Source organism: Meleagris gallopavo, chromosome 3 (genome assembly GCF_905368555.1).
Source record: "Meleagris gallopavo chromosome 3, MGAL_WU_HG_1.1, whole genome shotgun sequence".
NCBI classification, from domain to species: Eukaryota; Metazoa; Chordata; class Aves; order Galliformes; family Phasianidae; genus Meleagris; species Meleagris gallopavo.
The window spans coordinates 81,223,959-81,243,440 of NC_139406.1; the positions used below are offsets into that span (position 1 = coordinate 81,223,959).

Consider the following 19,482-nt stretch of genomic DNA (forward strand, 5'->3'; position numbering starts at 1 on the left):
CCAGACTTCCAAGCCAAGAGCATTAAGATTAAAGGGGCAGAGATGGTCCCTGTACATTTGAGCTCCCCAGCACTGCAGTTCCCATCACTGGCACAGCAGCTGACAGAGTCACCGTTTTAGAGTCGCACAAACCAGAAGGGGTTTATGAATAAAACATCTCTTTCTGAAGCTGAAACGCTCCTTTTTGTAGGACCTTATTCAGGAGAGACGGGCTACTCCTCCTTTAAAAGCAAACATACTCCTTTCCTTCCCTACCTGGTGGAAGTGGAAGCAGCCCTTCTTAGCCATACTAGAGGATTCTTGAAAAGCCTGTGCAGTACCGTCCCTTTTGCTTTATAGTGAGCGCAGAGCTCTGTTTGCTCTGGGAGTTCGGGCTATTAGCTACAAGTAATCCCACCTGGTGAGGTTGACAGGCTCGTGTGATTTGTCCAGGGGGTGATTTCATCATGTTTCACTCACAAATCGCAGCTCCGAGTGCAAGAAGCTCCAGGCATCATCCCTCGCTGCGCCCTCCCCCCAAACACACACACGCACGCTTTTATGTGGTTTCCTCTGGCAAAGCAGGGCTTTCTTCTCTCGCTGCGGCCAATAGCTTTTCCTGCTCATTTTATTCTCCTCGCAAAAGTAACATGGCTAAAAGAGAAACCAAATGCGTCTCCATCTGGCTCAGAGAAGAAGAAGAAGAAGAAGGGGGGGAAGCTCGCCCAGGCTGCGAAATGGAAATATCCCCACGCCACCCTCCAGTGCCACAAAGCGTGGGGCAGCGACCTGGGCACCGCTCTCACTCTGCGCTGCCAGCCGGGTCGCAGTGTCCCCACGCCAGCGCAGGGGAAGCTATTCAGCTCCCGCACGGCGCAAGGCGCAGAGCGATGGCAACGCACACGATTTTATTCGGAGGGCTGGAAACCACAGCCTTTCGGAAAGGAAGGGAAGTGGCACGTTCCTTCTGCCCCACGTTTTCCCATTTTCTTCCCCAGCAGCAGAAAGCTAAAGTGTTTGGAGAAGCCGCCTATCTACACAGCAGATGATAATGCTGAGCAGAATTATGGTTGAAATCAGTTGTTTAAGTATTGTTTACCAAGGCAAATTATTGACCAGTGTAGTTTGCTTTTTTTTTTTTTTTTTTTTTTTTTTTTGGCTGAAGGGAGCTCCCTTCATTAAGGTATTTACTAACAATGGCATTTAAAGGGACAGAATCAAGGCTGTTAAGCCTATGGGCAGAATTATCTTCCCTTGCAACATTGTCATATTGTATAGTGGCATTGAGAAATACACAACAGATGTCTTTAAACCATCTTGCAATACAAAGCACACACATTTTTCAGCTTTGCTGAGAGGTACTTTTTAGCTGCTGCAGTATTTGTCCCTCTCCACTGCATAGCTTTGCAGGGCTGAGTCTCCTCTTTGCTTCTCCCAACTCATCTGCCTGACACTCGTGGCTCAGAGCTGATGTTTTTTAATGCAGTTTTTTAATCAAGAGTGGATCCATTGGGCAGCTGTATCTCTGCATTGCAAGCTTCAGGGAAATGTTATTAGCATGGGAAGAGCTCAATCTTAGCTATACCAGGACACTTTATTCCTCCTCTTGAACAGATCAGGGGTGTGAAGTTAAGACTTTTCTAATGTTTTGCTTCATCACCACCTTGGCTGAAGATGAAATAGGCACCTGAAGTACAGGTTGCATAATTGCTGAAGGCAGTCTTTCTCTAGCAAAAAAACAACAACAACAAAAAACAACCCAACGACCTGTGTACAGTGGTCTAGAACTAGAGAAGAGAAGAGTAATAACCAGATTTTGTATTAGCTGTTCCTATAACATTATTCACTCTTAGCCTCTGATATATCGTTGGTTAAACATCTTCATCAGCAAGTGCTAGGTATTACAGCAGTGCGTGTCAGCAGCAGAAAGGAAACCAAACACACACCAAATTGTTCTACAATGTCACTTATCACAGCTGATGAAGGTCATGATTTGATGAGTAAAGCATGAGAATCAGCAGAGTGAGCTCTTCCAGCCTGGGACCCTCAGATCACCAAGTTATCCTGGGCAAAACACAATTGAATTTTCAAATCGAGTTGTCCATTTTGAGTGACCAAAGCAACATATCTAGCCTCAATTTCAGAGATCCTAAGCTCGTGCAGTTTCTGCATGTCTTCCTAATGTGCAAATGCTTAGCACTTTTGAAAAAAAAGTTAAAAATGACCACCCAGAAAAATGAAGCAAGAAATAAAATCAAAATATATAGCAGAATGGGTTTCTTCAGCTAAAAATATAGATATCGGGGTTTTTTTTTCATTCATATAACAGCTCTGCAGCTTATAACCTGCACAATTTCATGTTAATGGAGAAGTTCATTTTAAATTTCCTGGCTGACAATACAAGTATGTTATATTAATTAACATCCTTTGCAATATCCTTTGAGAACTATAGATGACAGTGATCCTGAAACTGCTAATATTTTTCTTATGTGTTATGTAAGACACATTTTCCAGTAGCTCTGAACTGACCGCATCCTCAGATGCACAATCATCTTTTTGTAACAAGGATTCTGCCTGAAGCCACCCCGCAGATGCACAAGGAACCTATTAGCATAAACAAGGTTTAATTATTTTGTTCAGGGAGAATTTCACTGCTGGGAGCACTGGCAATTAACTTTTTAGCAATTAATTTCCATTCTACTCATCAGAAAAAGAAATAATAGAGTAGAAATAATACGTTCCTGACCCTTTGGTCTCGCAGTGGTTCAGTATGAGTTTTAGGGCTTAAATTAAGCACGTGACAAGGGGATTTTAACAAGATCAACAGAATATGAAATGCATTTTTATTAATTATTGTCCATGAGCATGGGGATTTAGCATTTACGTCTGCTTAAAACATGTAATGGCACTAAATGCTTGACTCAGAATGCTGAACTTCCAACCAGCCACTAGGTGACACTTTAAATGAGAAATTTGTATTATGACAGAGTCAGTTTATCTCTGTTCCGCAGAGTTAATATAAGAAGGGCAATATTTACTGTCTTGTATAAAATTGACTTTTTCTTGACCCGTTTTGTTTTGTGAATTGTTTGTTTGTGTCCATTTTTGTTTTCAGTTTCTGTTTTTTAATTAGAAAGGAAATTGCAGAGATATCAAGTACGTTGGCTGAGTCAGTAGCTGGGGATGGAGTAGAAAGAAATGAGCCCTCCTAGCTCCTCATCTCCATGGTGCACTGCTGGGAGCAATTAAATAATAAGAGGACTAGTGTGAATGTTTCCAGAGTAGTTGATAGCTACAGGAGTAGCAGAAATGTGAATTTGATCTCTCCCTCCACATGCATCTTTTAATATGGTTGTGGCCAAGAAAAAAGGGCTTGTTAGGTAGAAAAATTTCTAATCGCAAAACCTTTTGATAAGCTACAGAAACTCTGTTGCAGAATTCAAGCAATGTCCAAACTGAGTGCCCTCAGATACCTGTCCAGTGGAAGAAAATAAGTTTCCAGCAACAGAAGCAAACATGAGAAGATGCAGGCACCTCACTGAAAACACCCCGACATTTTTAGCAAAGCCAACATGATGAAGAGACAAAGCCCATCAGTGTCAGAGGACAGAAGGAGAGCCAAGAGGGAAGGTGATGGCCTGCGATGGACAGCACTTCAGCAGAGACTAGCCTGGCAATCAGGCCACAGCCATATACAGGAGCCCAGAAACTGAATTGTATGCTCCAGCAAGGGATAAATTTCAAATGGCTGGCAAGTTGAACTGGAAAACAAAAACATGCAATCCACTCATAAAGAGTAGGTAAGGATACAATGTTCATATGGATATGTGAAGGTGGAGGCAGGGTGTAGAGCACAAGAAGCAGTTATGAAAGACAAGAATCAGACTGTCCCTTCTTTGGGTTGTTGAACATGTGGTGAGAATAACAGAAGCTTCTGCAAGGATCTTTTTTCCTTGTACATGGAAAAGCTCCATTTTGTCAAGGAGGTGATCTCCATGGTAGAGGGCACCAGTCCAAGGGATGATGGGCTCCTCCACCATGTCTGCTGCTACCCTGTAAGACTGGAAGACCCACAGGCCAGACTGTGTTCACGAAAGTGCCTGCTTATGAGGAGCCTCAAAACACCACCCAGCAGTGCCTGAAGGCTTAACGAATGCCTCATCAATTATCTGTCTGCTCATCACCATCCTGAAGGGAAAGGTATGCAAACCCTGTGCTCAAGTGCACCCAAGGAGCAGGCTGAGAAAGACTTCCTGGGCCAGAAAGATCCATAAAGAGACAGCAGACCCTCAGGGAGGATCATGGACAAATTAAAGTCTTCAAAATTGCAGTTCTCTGCAGTCCAACCTGAGGCAAAATGTGCCTGAGGCACCTACAGACCCATCAGCATTTCTGAGCACCCTATACGAGGCCCACAGGGAGTGCCCAAATCCAGACTAAACATTACTGAGAAGGAGCAGCAAAGCACATATCGTCCTCCTCACTTTGCCCTCCTGGGTTAGCTACCAAACAAGGTCCTGCATGAAACATAGGTGTAACAGGTCCACACACCTGGCCTAAACTGCTGCCTACCCCGAGAGAGAAGAGAGAGCACTGATCTAAGAGGATCTGAGTCCCATGCTCTGCTTCATCCTCACTGGGATGAGGACTGAAACCCCAGTGGGAGGCTCAGTGACAACAGGAGGGTGTAATGCAATACAAGGATAAACTCCACAACACCCCACATCATACATGACAGCTTCAGTGACTGAGTGAGAGCTGTGAGTTTGGTGAGAGCACTGCAGCTCCTGAAACTGCCTGGGATGCCCATGGCAGTATGTTATCAGTAGTGCAACACATAGTGCCTACATAACCACTGCTAATTTCCTGATTTTTATACAAAGTGTACAATCTCTTCCATTCTGTGAAAACCACAGTCCTTTAGGAACAATGAGTTAAAGCTAAAAGAGAAAAGAAAAATAAAAAAACAGAGCAAAGCTGGTAGCGTTACTTAAAGATGCAAGAAAGCTGGTTTTCTAGACCTCAAATCACGTTCCTACTTTCTTTCTGTAACTTGTGTGAACATCCTTTACCATGTTTGACCATTTTTCAGAAGAATATCAGCTTTGAACTTCCTGGATATGTAAAATATCTTGTGAGGACTTCTACAATAATCCTGTGAGATAGCTCTGCTACTTAAGCATATTTACTCTCAGTCCAAACTTCATTTTGGCACTCTTTCCAAGCTCAAGGCTTGGTTATGATTAAAAAATTTCCAAGTGCTAATCTCTTCCCTTCAAGTAAAATGTGTATATAATTAATACTACACTGTTTACTTTCAGTTTGTTTTCTTTTCCAAACAAGAGTTTCTAATTCTTTGTTTCAAATCTCTTTTTTTAAAAAAAGTTTTTGGCATTTGGATCAAGAAAAGCATTTTAATTGATATTTTTCTTCTTGTTAATCTAAAAAAAAAAAAATTGGTATTTTCTAAACAATAAAATTCTATTTGATTTCAGTTTAAAGAGATATATCACTGAGAATATCATTCTCAACTTTCTTTGGCCATCTGTGCTCTCCAGCACCAATACATGTTCTGGGGAAAAAGCAAAGCGAGATCAGGCTTGATTCCTCCTCAACCAACAGGGGCATGTCCCCATTTGGGAACATTCTACTTTTGTTTCTGCAGTTGCACAAGGAGGTATTTCAAGACTGAAGAACTGGCTGCTGTTACAGCAACCTGTAAGTGCCTGTACCTATGAAAGCTTTTTTGGCACGATGAATGGATGCATGAAGGTATGTTAGACTGCAGTGCTGCAGTCCTGTGACAGGCTGTGACAGAGCTGCAGTTAAACAAAAAAGAGCTATGGACCATCTGAATCTTGAACCTACCTCGTATGAACACAAGTCTGATTCCAGCTCAGTGCTATTTCATTTGCAAAGGGGCTACAAAAGTGGAGTACTAAATGCAGTGGTGCATTTAGTCCAATATAAAGAGAAGGTAGTCTACTAAAAACAAGTCCTGAAGAAATCAGAATAGCTGATGAAGAAGAGATGTACTCTGGTAAAGAAAAAAAAAAAAAAAAAGGAAAAAAGAAAGAAAAAAAACACCAAAACAACAACAGAAAAGCCCACACATTTACTAAAAGCTGGCTATGTACACTCCGGATCTTATTCACTGAATGTCCCCATGATTCCTCATGCAGAGGAGGATACAATAGCAACCGCACAGACTGCTGCTTAAAGAAAAATTCATAAAATGACAACACAGCTAGCGCTCTCACAGATGCAGAACCATTCTGGATGGAATGCTTTGTCATGTAGTTGAAATACTCATTTTATACCACAATCTGAAGATATTCCCAGCCATGAAGAGGAATTAGGTGTTTGAACGAGACCAGCAGGTACAGTCCAAATGTTAGGCACCTATCAACAGTCATAGAATCATAAAATCATCATATGGTTGGAAAAGACCTCTAAGATCAAAGGAGACCTTATAGCTCTTTGCAACTCCCTGAAAGGAGGTTGTGGTGAGGTTAGGGTCAGCCTCTTTTCCTGTCTAACTAGCAAAAGAACTAGAGGGAATGGCCCCGAGTTGCACCAGTGGAAGTTCAGGTTGGATGTTTGGAAAAATTTCTTCTCCAAAAGAGTGGTCAGGCACTGGAATGGGCTGCCTATTTGGTGGAATCAGTGTATAGTGCAATCACCATACTTGAGGTGTTCAAGACACATTTAGATCATAGAATCATAGAATCATAGAATGGCCTGGGTTGAAAAGGACCACAATGATCATCGAGTTCCAACCCCCCTGCTATGTGCCAACCACCAGACCAGGCTGCCCAGAGCCACAAGATGTTGTAGTAAGGGACAAACCACAAGGTTTAGTGGGGAAATATTGGTGGTAGGTGGATGATTGGACTGGATGGTCTTGGAGGCCCTTTCCAACCTTGGTGATTCTATGATGTTCTATCACAGAATCACAGAATCATAGAATCACAGAATCACAGAATGGCCATGGTTGGAAGGGACCTCGAGGATCATGAATCTGAAACCCCCCTATCACATGCAGGGCCACCAACCTCCACATGTAATACTAGACCAGGCTGTCCAGGGTCCCATCCACCCTGTCCTTGAACACCTCCAGGGATGGGGCATCCACAACCTCTCTGGGCAGCCTGTTCCAGCGCCTCACCACTCTCATAATAAAGAACTATCATCTAAGTCCAACTGTTGATCCATCCCCACCATACCACAAAACCACATCACTAAGTACCACATCTACACATTTCTAAAATGCCTCCAGGAACAGTGAGTCCACCACCTCCCCAGGAAGCCTGTTCCAATAACTCACCACTCTTTCTGAGAAGTTTTTCCTAATAATTAGCCCAAACCTCCCCTGATGCAACTGAAGGCTATTACCTCTCATACTATCACTGTTACGTGGGAGAAAAGGCCAACCCCACCTCACCACAGCCTCCTTTCAGGCAGCTGTAGAGAATAAGGTCTCCCCTGAGCCTCCTCTTCTCCATAGTGAACAATCCTAGTTCTCTCAGCCATTCCCCGTAAGACTTGTGCTCCAAACCCTTTACAGCATCTTTGCCCTTCTTTGAAAAATCCCAGTAGACTGGCTGGCAGTGACTTCAATTCCTCTCACTCCAACCATCCCACCACTCCTACCTACAGTCACAATGTGAGTTAAAAAAAAAAAAAAATCCTTTCTTTCATTGTTTTTTGCAGTTGGATGAGTTTTGTGCTCTAGTTCTCAGACCTGGAAGTAGCATGTCTGCTGTAGACAGCAGCAAGATGCAAGCTGCTACTGCTTCTGAACCCTAATCTGGGTAATGTCAACGTGCAGCATCCCTTGGTTGGAGACAGCACAGAGCAACCCGTCTCTTCCCTCATAGCTCTTTGTGTTTCCTATCATGCATCTGCCGCTGCCTGTAGTAACAGCAAAGTACAAAAGCTTGAAATAATTGCATATTATTTTTTAGCTCATTTTGGACAGATGGGTCATTTTCCAAGCATCACAAATTTTCCTAAGTTGAACTGTGTCATGCCAGCTTTTTTTTTTTTTTTTTTTTTTTTTAATTATGGCTGAGTGCAAAGATGACAAATGTAGGAACAAAGGGAAAAACATCCTGTTGGAACAGTACTCTCTGTATTCTCAGGGTGAGAAAAGTATAAGAAACATTTCAACAACATAACAATGCAATCCATTGCTGTTTTTTTTTTTTCCAACCCGTATCATAATGTGTAACTGGATACATTTCAAGCTGTGCAGGAGTGCAATATGGAAAGAAAAAAAAAAAAAAAGCCATGAAGGAAAGTGCTAGAAAGCAAATGTATGCAACTCTCTGCTAGCATGGATTTACTTAAGGATTATCAGCCTTTTTTCCGTTGTTGTTGTTGTTGCAAATTCTTTTAGCATCTATTTAGCATAAAACTTTGGAACAGAACAAAGAGTCATTTTTTATGGATTAAACAAGGTGACTGCAGTGAAACCGGCCACTTTATTAACAGATTTCTTCAATATTTTAAAGTGGATAATCTTACAGACTTAGGTTTGTTTTTCTAATTCGTTTTTTTCCATCGAAATTTACAAGATTTTCAGAATTAATCTGTTCTTCCGTTTAATGATTTCTGACTGCTGTACAATAAAAGAAGCTCTGCTTTGCTCAGCCCTCACAGAAAAGAGATGCGTGTTTCCTCCCCACCCCAGTAAATCCCTTTTCCACAGCAGACACAAGTAAAGTCAGCTCCAAATTATACTTGTTGAAGCTTCTCAGAGCACAGACAGATGTTCCTGGGCATTCATATAGAGGTTGCAGAACAGCTGGGGCTGTTTAATTTTGTATTCTTTCTTCTGTTCATTGCTGCTCCTTCTCCAAGATGCTGCAACATAACACCTTTGAAAGCAGTGCCTGTTCTAATGCAATGTGAGATGGACTTGAGTAAAATAGAGCTCTGGTGAAGAGCTTCCAGCTTTTTCAGCTTTTTTCCCATCTTTGCCAGCTGAAGGAAAGGCCTGCTGTCCTTGCTCACATCTGCAAGCTCAACATTTATTCCTTTCAGGTGAAGAGTTGCCCACTCCAGTTGCCTCTCCCTGTCCCCTCTGCACTGCACTGCAACAACCAAAGGAGTTTCACTGCTCAGCTAATCTTCTCTGCAACTTGGTGTTGAGGAAAACTATGGTAAGATCACCTTATGTATAAAATGAAAAACAAGCAAACAGATCTTGGGTAAAGGAGCAGGGATGAGCAGTGGAACCTGACAGGGAGCAGAAATACCTTTAGGTGAAGTCATAAAAGGAGGATCTCTATCCCTGGGGCAAACCTGGATCCCTTTGCATTATGACAAGAGCAGGAGCACATACACGCTTCCTCTATAGTAGCTTAAGTCACAACAGCTGTTCTGCAAATGAGTATCAGACCAAACCTCATGGTCATAGCCCTGTTTGTAGGCAACCTGAGCCTGCTGAAACATTTGCTTGATTCTTTAGATATTTTCAGAAGATATAAGACAAAAAAAATTAAACAAGGAAAACTGCTTGTTACAGAGTAAGAACAGAGGGCACAGGGCAGAGGTGTGGGAGGCCTTTGGAGAGGCAGCAGCTTCAGCAAATAAACTAGACTTAATGCTGCCAGCAATATCTGGAGGCACCCAATGTCCTACTACAGTCAGAACTATATTCCAACACCCCTGAGGAAATGCTGGGCTGGCTGGCAGAGAATTATAGAATCAGAGTGGCTTGCGTTGGAAGGACCTCAAAGAACATCTACTTTCCAACTGATGTTATGCAAGGGCAGAAAAGTTAACCTTGAATTTGAGGGTGAAAAGAGACAGTATGTTAGGAGGACAGATCTTTGGAGGCTCCAAAACAGGGAATATTTCCTTTTTGTTTCCTGTTCTGGAGGACTGCGGGGGATAAAACCATCCCTTTGATCTCTCTTCTATTGTTAATGCTCTTTTTCTGTTGTGCACTAGCACATAAGTCCAATATAGGCTAAAGGACATAACAAAATTAGAGCTTACATAGGTGCATTGCATTTATTCGGGGAAGCACAAGTGACCTGAATAATTAATCCTTTTGGACATGTTTCCTTTAACAGAGGTCTTAGATTGTGGCATCAAGCAATTCTTTGGTACAATCCTGTCGTTTACAAAGAATGTCCAAAAAATGCAGTTTCCCTGAGCACAGAAAGGAATCCTATTGTTTTGGATATCTAAAAGGCACTTAAGGACTTCTTACATTTATGCTGAATGAAGGGCTATCAGCTCCAAAGGAATTTCGCCCAACTTCATAGCAGTGATCCCTTTCTTCTGCCCTACCCTAAGCACAACCTTGCCTTGAGTTTGCCTGCTGTCTTCACTGTCACCTTAGCTCTGTTGGTAGCAGCTTGTAAAGAAAGGAAAGCAAGAACTTACAGATGATTCAAGCTTAGTTATTTACAATGCACTGTTTCATCAGAATTCTTTCTCTTCATCCCAGAAAGCATTTTCAAGATATCGCATTCATCAGTGTCACATCCACCAGACACATGTAGTCAGTACAACTGAAAAGGTTTTTCCCAGGGAAAGATACACAGCATGTGTAAGCAACTATTTTGTAGATATTAAATTCTACTTTAAAATTATCTAATTCTCTTCGCCTTTTTCACTGCTATTTGTCAGCAGTGCTGATTGTTCCTGCCCTGTCTTGCCTTGAGGACTCATAGGTAAATAGGGCAGTTTAGAGCAATCCTGACAGAGATGAGCTGTTGGAATCTAGTCACTGAATACATAGGGCTAGGATGGGGTGTCCATAGGCCATATTCCTCCCCTCTGCTTTGTTATGCTGCATGCAAAGTGCCCTGGGAAGCATTCAGATCCTGTCCCAGGTTTGCACGGGGCTCTCCGGAAAACCTGGAGCGATTACCAAAAGAATGAGCTGGTGGGTGAGCTTGTGTGTAAACAACCTCTCCATGGGCTACCTCTGGCCAGAGTGCAAGCAGCACAGCCCAGCAGAACAGGAAGTGTGCCCTGGCCTTGTCCTACATCTGTCTGATTTTGGCAGGTGCCAATATAAAGCCAGAAACTGGCATTAGGTCAAAAAGCCTGCATGCACAAAGTGTTTTTATCCAGGATAGTTTATATATCCTGAGTTCTTCGAGCACTAGAGAGATGAGAGGGAAGACCTCAGATGAAGGTACTGTTAAAGAGTGAGCAGCAGTCTCTTTATTTCTGTAAAGAGGCACAAAAAGAATAAAACAGGAAATTGCAGTAACGGAGATGGGATGTAGCTGCTGCAGGAGGGAGGGTTTCTGCAGAAGAATGGCAGGAACAGCTCTGGCCATGTTCTGCCAGTAATGTGCAGGTTTCTACCAGATGACATGGGAGTACAAAGTGAGGTTATGTTAAAGGATGAGCACCCCTCTAGGAAAAAAAATAAAATTAAACTAAGAAACGAAAGCCAGCAAAGAGTTGCTTGATAGCAAAGCCAGAGGTGGCCTCCAAAATGAGAAGGTTAAAATCTTTACTGTGTGTCTGTGCCAGGGTTTGGTAGCAGGGGTGCTGCACGGCCTCTGTGAGGAGAGTCAGGGGCTGCCCCATGCAGACGTGGCTGCAGGCCAGCTTCAGGCCCTGTCACAGGGCATGGCTGGGCCTTGGAGCTAAGCTGGTGACACCCTGGGGAAAACAGATTTCAGAAAGGACAACAAATATTGCACAGGCAATGAGGAGTGAGAAAACGTGAAACAGCCCTGCAGACACCGAAGTCAGTGAAGGAGGAAGGAATGGGGGCACTGGAGCAAGGGTTCCCCTGCAGCCCATGGAAGAAACCTACACTGGAGTACGTTCACCCACCCTGTCCTTAACTCAACCCACAGGCTTTTCCATCCTATTTTCTTCCCCTGTTCTCTTGAGGAATGAGAGAGATACAGCAGCCTGGTGGGTCCCAGGCAGACAGCCAAGTCAACCCACCACAGCTTCCACTTAAAAAATCTTCACACAATAGTTTCAAATTAGATAAACAAAGGAGAAATCCTGCAGATTTCTGAAGTACTTCACAATAGAAAGAGTGGAAGGAAGGCATAAAGTTTCCTACAGAAATGGAAAGAGAGTGACTGGACAAGTTTTGTATTGAAGAGGCAACACAATTTCTCTCCAGTTGCTTAAGTGAGGAAGATCCATCCGCAGTAGAACAGGTCTATTTGGTTCAAAAAGAAACAGAACACAGGAGCTAAGCATATTTGCTACATTTTAAATCTTTCATCCAGTTATTCATGTATATTCAGCAACTGAAACTTCTAAGGATTTTTTCATTTCTGGAAGAAAATCAGTGTCTTGAAATATGAAGACTGCTAGGACAAAAGATCGCTGACTATGGATCTTCCTGTTGGAATTCAAACAGTACATAAGAGCAAAGTCATTCTCCAATGCCAACAGGGCCCACATGTAATTATGTATTTGTATTTCTTTGTATACTGAAGTGACAGTGACCCTGTCATCCGTTACTCAAAGTGAATGGAGCACACAGAGTTTCATGGATTTTGAGACACTGAAAGCCTGTGAGATCTGATATCCCATGAACACAGTCACCATTTCACAGGCTGATGAGCCCACAAGAGAATGCACCCCAGATGGGCTGGTGCTACACTGGGAGCACTGAACCCTCATACAGTGAGTTGCAGTGGGGGTCAAGTATGTCTCCATCTTCACAAGCACAGGAAAATGAATTTGTGTTACTAATGTGTCAACAGTAACACGTGTTGCTCCTTTATTGTGATTGTTAATTTGGTGAAGCATCATGAAGGAGCACTCAAAATGGAAATTCAGACAAGGTGGTGCTAGCTCCAGCACCGCCAGGAGCAGTCTATCCACCTATCATTGATCCCTCAGAACCACTCAGTACCTCTACTTCAGTTCAATGTGGAAAGGATTACAAGTAGCAACCCTGGGGTAATGCTGTTATGTGAGCATTGCTAGTAACAGTTAACAGCTTTCAAGAATGACACTAACCTATCTTTATCTGTCTGGCATTCAAGCTCAGCTAGCATCCTTTAGGAGTAATTGGAAACCTTCTCTGCTGCAGTGGCAGCAATGACATAAACTCATAGTTTAAGCACTGTATTACACGCTCTAAAGTGAGGCAAGATTCTGTAGCATGCAAAATGGAGTAGACTTGTTTTCTTAACATGCTATACAGATCAACGTGCTAGGAGGAAGCATTTCTACAGCTATGCATTTCAAAAGAAGCTTCTTCTTAATATAAAAATGTCCATAATAATCCCTAAAAGTTCAGCAGGTCACCCATAGGCAGCTCGGAGCAGAATCATCCTCTTTTGTTTTCTTTTAGGTATACAGAGCCCCAGCACACTCAGTGCTGATGGACATTGAAAGAAAGCTTGCAGACACAGAAGTAATTAGAGGAAATCACAACTAAAATCTAAGCAAATCAGAAGCCAAAGAGACTCAGAAGAGGGAACCAATGATGATTACTTCAGAATCAAACTTTAAAAAAATCATTACAATTCCAACCATGCTGAGCTCTACAAGGTACGCATGGTTTTGTTAACTCCTTATCGACTTATACGTCTAATCAGCACTTTGCATCTTTGGCAGGGGGAGTTAGGAAAAACAAACACAAAAATTGTAATACTGCAATGATTAAAGAAATTCATCCATTTCTTTCAGGAAAACAAGGATTAGGTAGAGGTGCTTGTAATGGGAACCTTATTTAAAACAGATTGCCTTTACACCCAACAGATGGTGCAGATTTTATACAAATCAAATGCCAGGTGATGTGGAGCTAAACTCATCATCACTTCTTGACGTGACGTTAATATTGCAGGAGGTCAGTACAAACACAACAGACATTTCTTTGCTTGTGTCTGTACTGGATGCCAATTTTAACACTGCCATAAGATAATAAGATATGAAAGGCGGTTTAAGTTTAAAAGGTTAATGGGGAAGGATATCTACATAAAGCAGAACAAGCCGTAAGAGATCTACTGTGATTTTTTTTTTTTTTTAAATATCCTTACTGCTCTGTGCATTAAATAACGTGTTTTACTTTAATTATGACTCAGAGGACTCCCATCATCACCCCTAAATGCACATTGAAAGGATTCTCAGCTTGCCAAGTCCCAGTCCGAGCTGCGCTTGGCAGAAATACACTCACGCCGCTTCACAGCCTGACTTTGCTTGTAATTATATTTACTTCAGCCTACTTCCACAAGCCAGAATAACACAGGGCAGAAGGGGAGGGAGGATGTGCCTACCGTACCAGCGGGTCTTTTTTCTCCATGGCTGAGGTTTGACGTAGAAACTTCGCTTCTCTCCAGCCCCTGCAGCGGCTGCCCTGGCCCCGGGCCAGCTACTGGGAGCTGCCCGGCCGCCTTGGGCTGGGAGCTGGAGTCAGGGTGCCAGCTGCCCCGCAGGACAATGGCTCCATTGGGACAGAGCTTGGGGACAAAGGCACTGCTTTCAGGATTGATTTTATATGCACACATGTGACCTTTGCCTGAAATGACTCTATGGAAAGCGTCCCTGTCCTGAAGATCTGCTTTCAAATGCAGCAGACTGATGCTTTTGCCTAATCTGTTCTTTTTTTTTTTCTTTTTTTCTTTTTTTCTTTTTTTGGCCACGAATGCCTCAGGAGAGGTCATGTGCAGATAACAAGGTGGTGTCGAGCCCTTTCTAATCATTTAATAGTGCTATTCAGTAATGGATAGGGTTATTTTCTTCACTTTCAAAGTATTTTACCAGAATTTGCTAGCTGGAGTGCTTTTATCTGCATTTAGGAATTTAACTACAAATCCAGAGAGCCCTAACTTCCAATCTGGTGCCCTGAGCCACTTCCAAACTCAGGCCGGCTGAGTTTTAAATGAGTGCATCCAGATAAGAAGATTTTTTCATTTTTTTTCTATGGATCTGTAGTATACTTTTTAAAAAATGAATTCCTGTATTATAAATTTAAAGTGATTTTTAAAGTGTTTTTGACATTTCTTACTTGACAGGATATAAAGTGGAAGCTGTCAGTATTTAGCACACATAGAATCTAGATTTTGCTGTAGCTGTGCTGGAGATAGGGGGATGAAGGAGTTTGTCACCATGACACGGGGATGCTGCAAACACAGCAGCTGTAGCCGCTCAACGGCAGCTCCCTTGGAGGGCTTCTTTATTTCATTAGAAAGTTAAATAACATTTTCCATTCTAAGATCTTGATTTTTGCTGTCTACTGCTCTGACAGAATGGCCATTTTACTTTATTACTTTTCACTGGCCGTTTTTGTGCTGGAAACAGCATGGATTTTTTAAACCTATTTTTAAGTTAAGTCAAAATATGCCAACCGTTTTTTCTGAATAAAACAAAGGGTGAATACTTTGCTGTACCGACATTATACACATTTCTCTGTTCTTTCCATGAACAAATCACAGGATTATATACCTTCGAAGCAAGAGATTGGATATGGGGGATCAGGGAAGAATGATCTTTTTAAAGTGAATACGTTCATCCATCCCTACCAAATTCCAGCTGGATTTGGTCAAGTCATAAATCTTGTAGAGATCTTTGTGCATGCTCAGCACTGTGTGCAACTTGCTCACACTTAACCACTGAGCTCTCTGGAGGTCAGTTTTTCTGGTTGGCTTTGAGCCCCTTACAGCCTGGGGTGCACTGCAGGTTTATGTCAAGGGAAAGGACTTATAAAAGACGCACAGTCAAAACCAAAAGTGGGTCACCCACTGCCTGCAAAGCTTCAGATTAAGTTGCCCACATCTTCCCAATAAAAAGTGTGTGCTTGTTCACTCTACAGATCCCCAAAACTAAACCTAATCCCTCTGTGAACTCTCTCCATGACCTTCCACTCCATCCTCCCTACTTGTTTTTTTAAACTGAGACAGGAGAGGTTTAGGTTAGATATTAGGAGGAAGTTTTCCACACAGAGGTTGGTGACACACTGGAACAGGTTGCCCAAGGAGGTTGTGGATACCCCATCCCTGGAGGCATTCAAGGCCAGGCTGGACGTGGCTCTGAGCAGCCTGGTCTGGTGGTTGGTGACCCTGCACACAGCTGGGGGGTTGAAACTAGATGGTCATTATGGTCTTTTTCAACCCAGGCCATTCTATGATTCTATGATTCTTAAAGCCCCTTTTTTCACCACTGGTCCTTTGAGGTGTTCACAAAAAAAGGAGGATAAAATCAATGCTACAAGCAGCTGCTGGAAAGATGGCAGGTCCTGTGCCACACACAGAACAGGGCTGCTGTTGATCAGACACTGTCACCACGTGAAGGTTACAATACACAGAGACCATAAAAGCAGACAGATTTCAAGTGTTTTAGAAATCCTAAAATGCAGTGTCAGTATCTTTGCATGTCAGATCCAGTAATTACAGAATTCTATGAGTGCTAAGTGCAAACATTTGCTTTTTTTAACTGATTATTTTGCAAGGTCTAGAAGTGAGATATCTGAGCATCCTACAACACAAGGAAGCAAGCAAAGTATGGGAGAAGAAACAATTTAACAAACCAACACAAGGTCTTCCCACCTCATAGCAGGCTGTTCCCAGCATCCTACTCCCTAATGTTTGTTTAAACTCCATTTAAAAGAGGATTCCCCTTGCTTCCCTTAGAAGCTATTTTGTAGCTTTTTGTATCACTGACAATTTTTTCCTGATTCCCAGATCCCCATCTGACTTTAATCTTTTTTTCTTATTATTATGTTTTTGTGTCTTATCGACATTTGGAGGCAATCACAAACTTCCCCTCCAGCACTGTTAGTGGGTACTAGCATGATTTAACATTCCTCAGTATATTAATTGAAATCTGAAAATATTTTAGTAGATACTCACCCCTTTTTAATACCACAGCATTCTTGGTAACACAGCTATCTACTTATCTGAGTCACACTCAATTAAAATTAATCTTAGCCAATTCTCTCATTCTGTATAAACAAACTCAGGCGCTGCCATCTCTAGATGTCACTGGGAGCAGCAGGGCTCAGTTTGGATGAAGAATTAATGACTAGGAACCAGGATGGTTCACATGGGGATACATGAGTAAGAGGCTTTCAGGCCACCACTCTTTCAAAGCCTGTGACCATTGCTGTATTTATCAAATATCCTTTCCCTGCAGCTTCATCTCTGATGAGCTGCAAGCAGAACTGCTGGAGCTGCTTTGTTCACTTGGTTTAGGCAGCAGCAAGGCACAAGCAGTTCAGCTCAGGACAATGCTGGACATACTCAGGAGTGTTACTGCTACACACAGGAAATTTCCATGTGTGGCAGGCAGGTACTTCCCATGTGAAGGAGCAGCTCAGCTGGAGAGACAAGGGACTGCAAGTCTTGGATTAGGAACTGAAAATCCTCTCAAGACTTATGTTTATAATGCAAAACCTTTGAAACATTTGGTCTAATAAAAAAGTACAAGTTTCAGATACTCTAGGTTCAGAAATGAGTATTCAGGAATTTGATTTTACAAGAAATGCACTGAGGAGAAGACTTTCTGAGGGACATGGTTTCAAGCTTCTGTTTGCGTCACAGGACAGGCTATGCTGGAAGGTTAACTAAAAGAATAAAATGTACACTTTCCTTTGCAGGACTCAGAATTTAAGGGGATGATACTGTGTGGGACTGAACCTGAAGAAAATGCCATAGAGGCTGTGCTTTAAAGCAACTGTCCTACCCACCAGAATCAGAGTCTGGGATTCTGAACATCTCTTGATCTTGTGCAATCAGAGGGAGCAGCTATATACTTAAATCAGGCCAAACATTGAGTGCCTATATATGGATTTCCAGAGCTAATATTAAGATCCTGGTTTAAAAAGCTGTGTTTACATATATCCCAGTCTTCTAGAAATAAAGATCTTTTCAACATTACCCCTTTTAATCCCTTCATTTTCTGCATTCATTTTTAAACAGTACTGTTGCAAATAAATTCATCAGAAAATCAAACCAGCAGTTAAAACTGCCATGGGTAGGACAGCATTAAAATCAACCACAAAAAAAACAGTGCTTCAAAAATATTGTACTGTAGATAGTCACGAATAAAAGAAGATTGTGACTTACAAGAAATATATGACCCCTCCTACAGTTAATCTATTCCATATTTGTTGATTGAACGTGAATTACAGTTGAAAAATATCCCAAGGGATTACTTAATATACTGCCTAATCCAGCCGTCCACCCCCTGCAATGAACAACCTCATGTGGTTTTGCTTCATTAGGAGTTCCTCTGCAGCTCCAGTGTCTCAGCTCAGTTTCACCTCCTGCAAACAGGTCTGAGCATGAAGAAATGACTTCTGTGGCCAGAACTGTGCAGAAGTATGTAACTCTGAACAAGCTTAATTGCACGAGTTGAGCTAATGGAAAAACCATACTTTGCCTGACTACCTTCAAGGCATGGTTGAAGTTATCCCTTCTGAAACCTGAATGGATTATGTGGTCTTGTATCTCTGGCTTTGCTTTGGCATGTTTTCCATTTTTTAACCCTTAGTTTACAGTATTATGGCTGTATAACAGCTTTGCTCGTACTCCAAAGTTTTACCACTTCTCCTGTTCAACATTTTTCCTGCAATGAAATAATTTGTTTCATATAATCACGGAATGGTAGGAGCTGGAATGGATCTTTGGAGATCATCCAGTCCAACCCCCTGCTAAAGCAGGTTCCCTACAGTAGTCTTCACAGGAAAGCATCCAGGTGGGTTTTGAATATCTCCAGAGAAAGAGACTTCACAACCTCTCTGGGCAGTCTGTTCCAGTGCTCAATCACCCTCTAAGTAAAGACATTTTTTCTCATATTTGTATGGAACTTTCTGTGTTAGAGTTTGTGCCCATTGCCCCTTGTCCTGTCACTGGGTACCACTGAAAAGAGTGTGGCCACATCCACTTGACACCTGCTCTTTAGATATTTATAAGTCTCCTCTCAGTCTTCTTAGGCTGAACAGTCCCAGATCTCTCGGCCTTTCCAGGCCCATAATGCTCCAGGCCCTTAATCATCTTCATAGCCTTCTGCTGTACTCTCTCTGGAAGTTCCCTGTCTTTCTCCAACTAGGGAGCATAGAGGAGTAGACAGAGGGGATAACCTCCCTCAACCTGCTGGCAACACTCTTCCTAATGTACCCCAAGATACCATTGGCTTTCTCAGTCACAAGGGCACACTGCTGGCTCATGTCAATCTGTTGTCCACCAGGACACCCAGGTCCTTCTCTGCAGAGCTTCCTCCCAGGAGGTCAGCCCCTAACCTGTACTGATGCATGCAGTTTTCCTGCATAGATGTAGGAATCAACACTTACCCTTGTCATTGTTTCCAATGCAGTTTGTCCATTTGCAGTAATATTATGACATTCTTTATCCTCAACTTATGTGAAAATGTATCTTCACTTAGAAAAGTCATCAGATCCACAACTTTTACAGAGCTTCTGTCAAAAAAATTAATCTTCTACTCATGAGCTCTGTTAATCACAGTATGCCGGGCTCTTCACGGCAATGAAGAAACACTGCTTTACAAATTTGCACTATCTTGGGATCCATCTCTCTGATATTTAGTGGA

General features: G+C 42.3%; 1 protein-coding gene across 8 annotated transcripts in view; it reads right to left on the bottom strand.

The window, feature by feature from the left end:
• Nucleotides 1–14,459, bottom strand: part of ENPP2 (ectonucleotide pyrophosphatase/phosphodiesterase 2) — a 70,100-nt gene extending 55,641 nt beyond the window's left edge. For 2 of the 8 annotated variants that reach the window (XM_003205245.5, XM_010709262.4), the window contains exon 1: nucleotides 256–389. In XM_003205245.5, coding sequence (XP_003205293.1) covers nucleotides 256–288 — 33 coding nt within the window. In that variant the 5' untranslated portion in view covers nucleotides 289–389. The other 6 variants (XM_019614229.2, XM_010709264.4, XM_010709259.4 and 3 more) reach the window with 6 other exon arrangements.
• Between the last annotated feature and the right edge of the window lie 5,023 nt (nucleotides 14,460–19,482).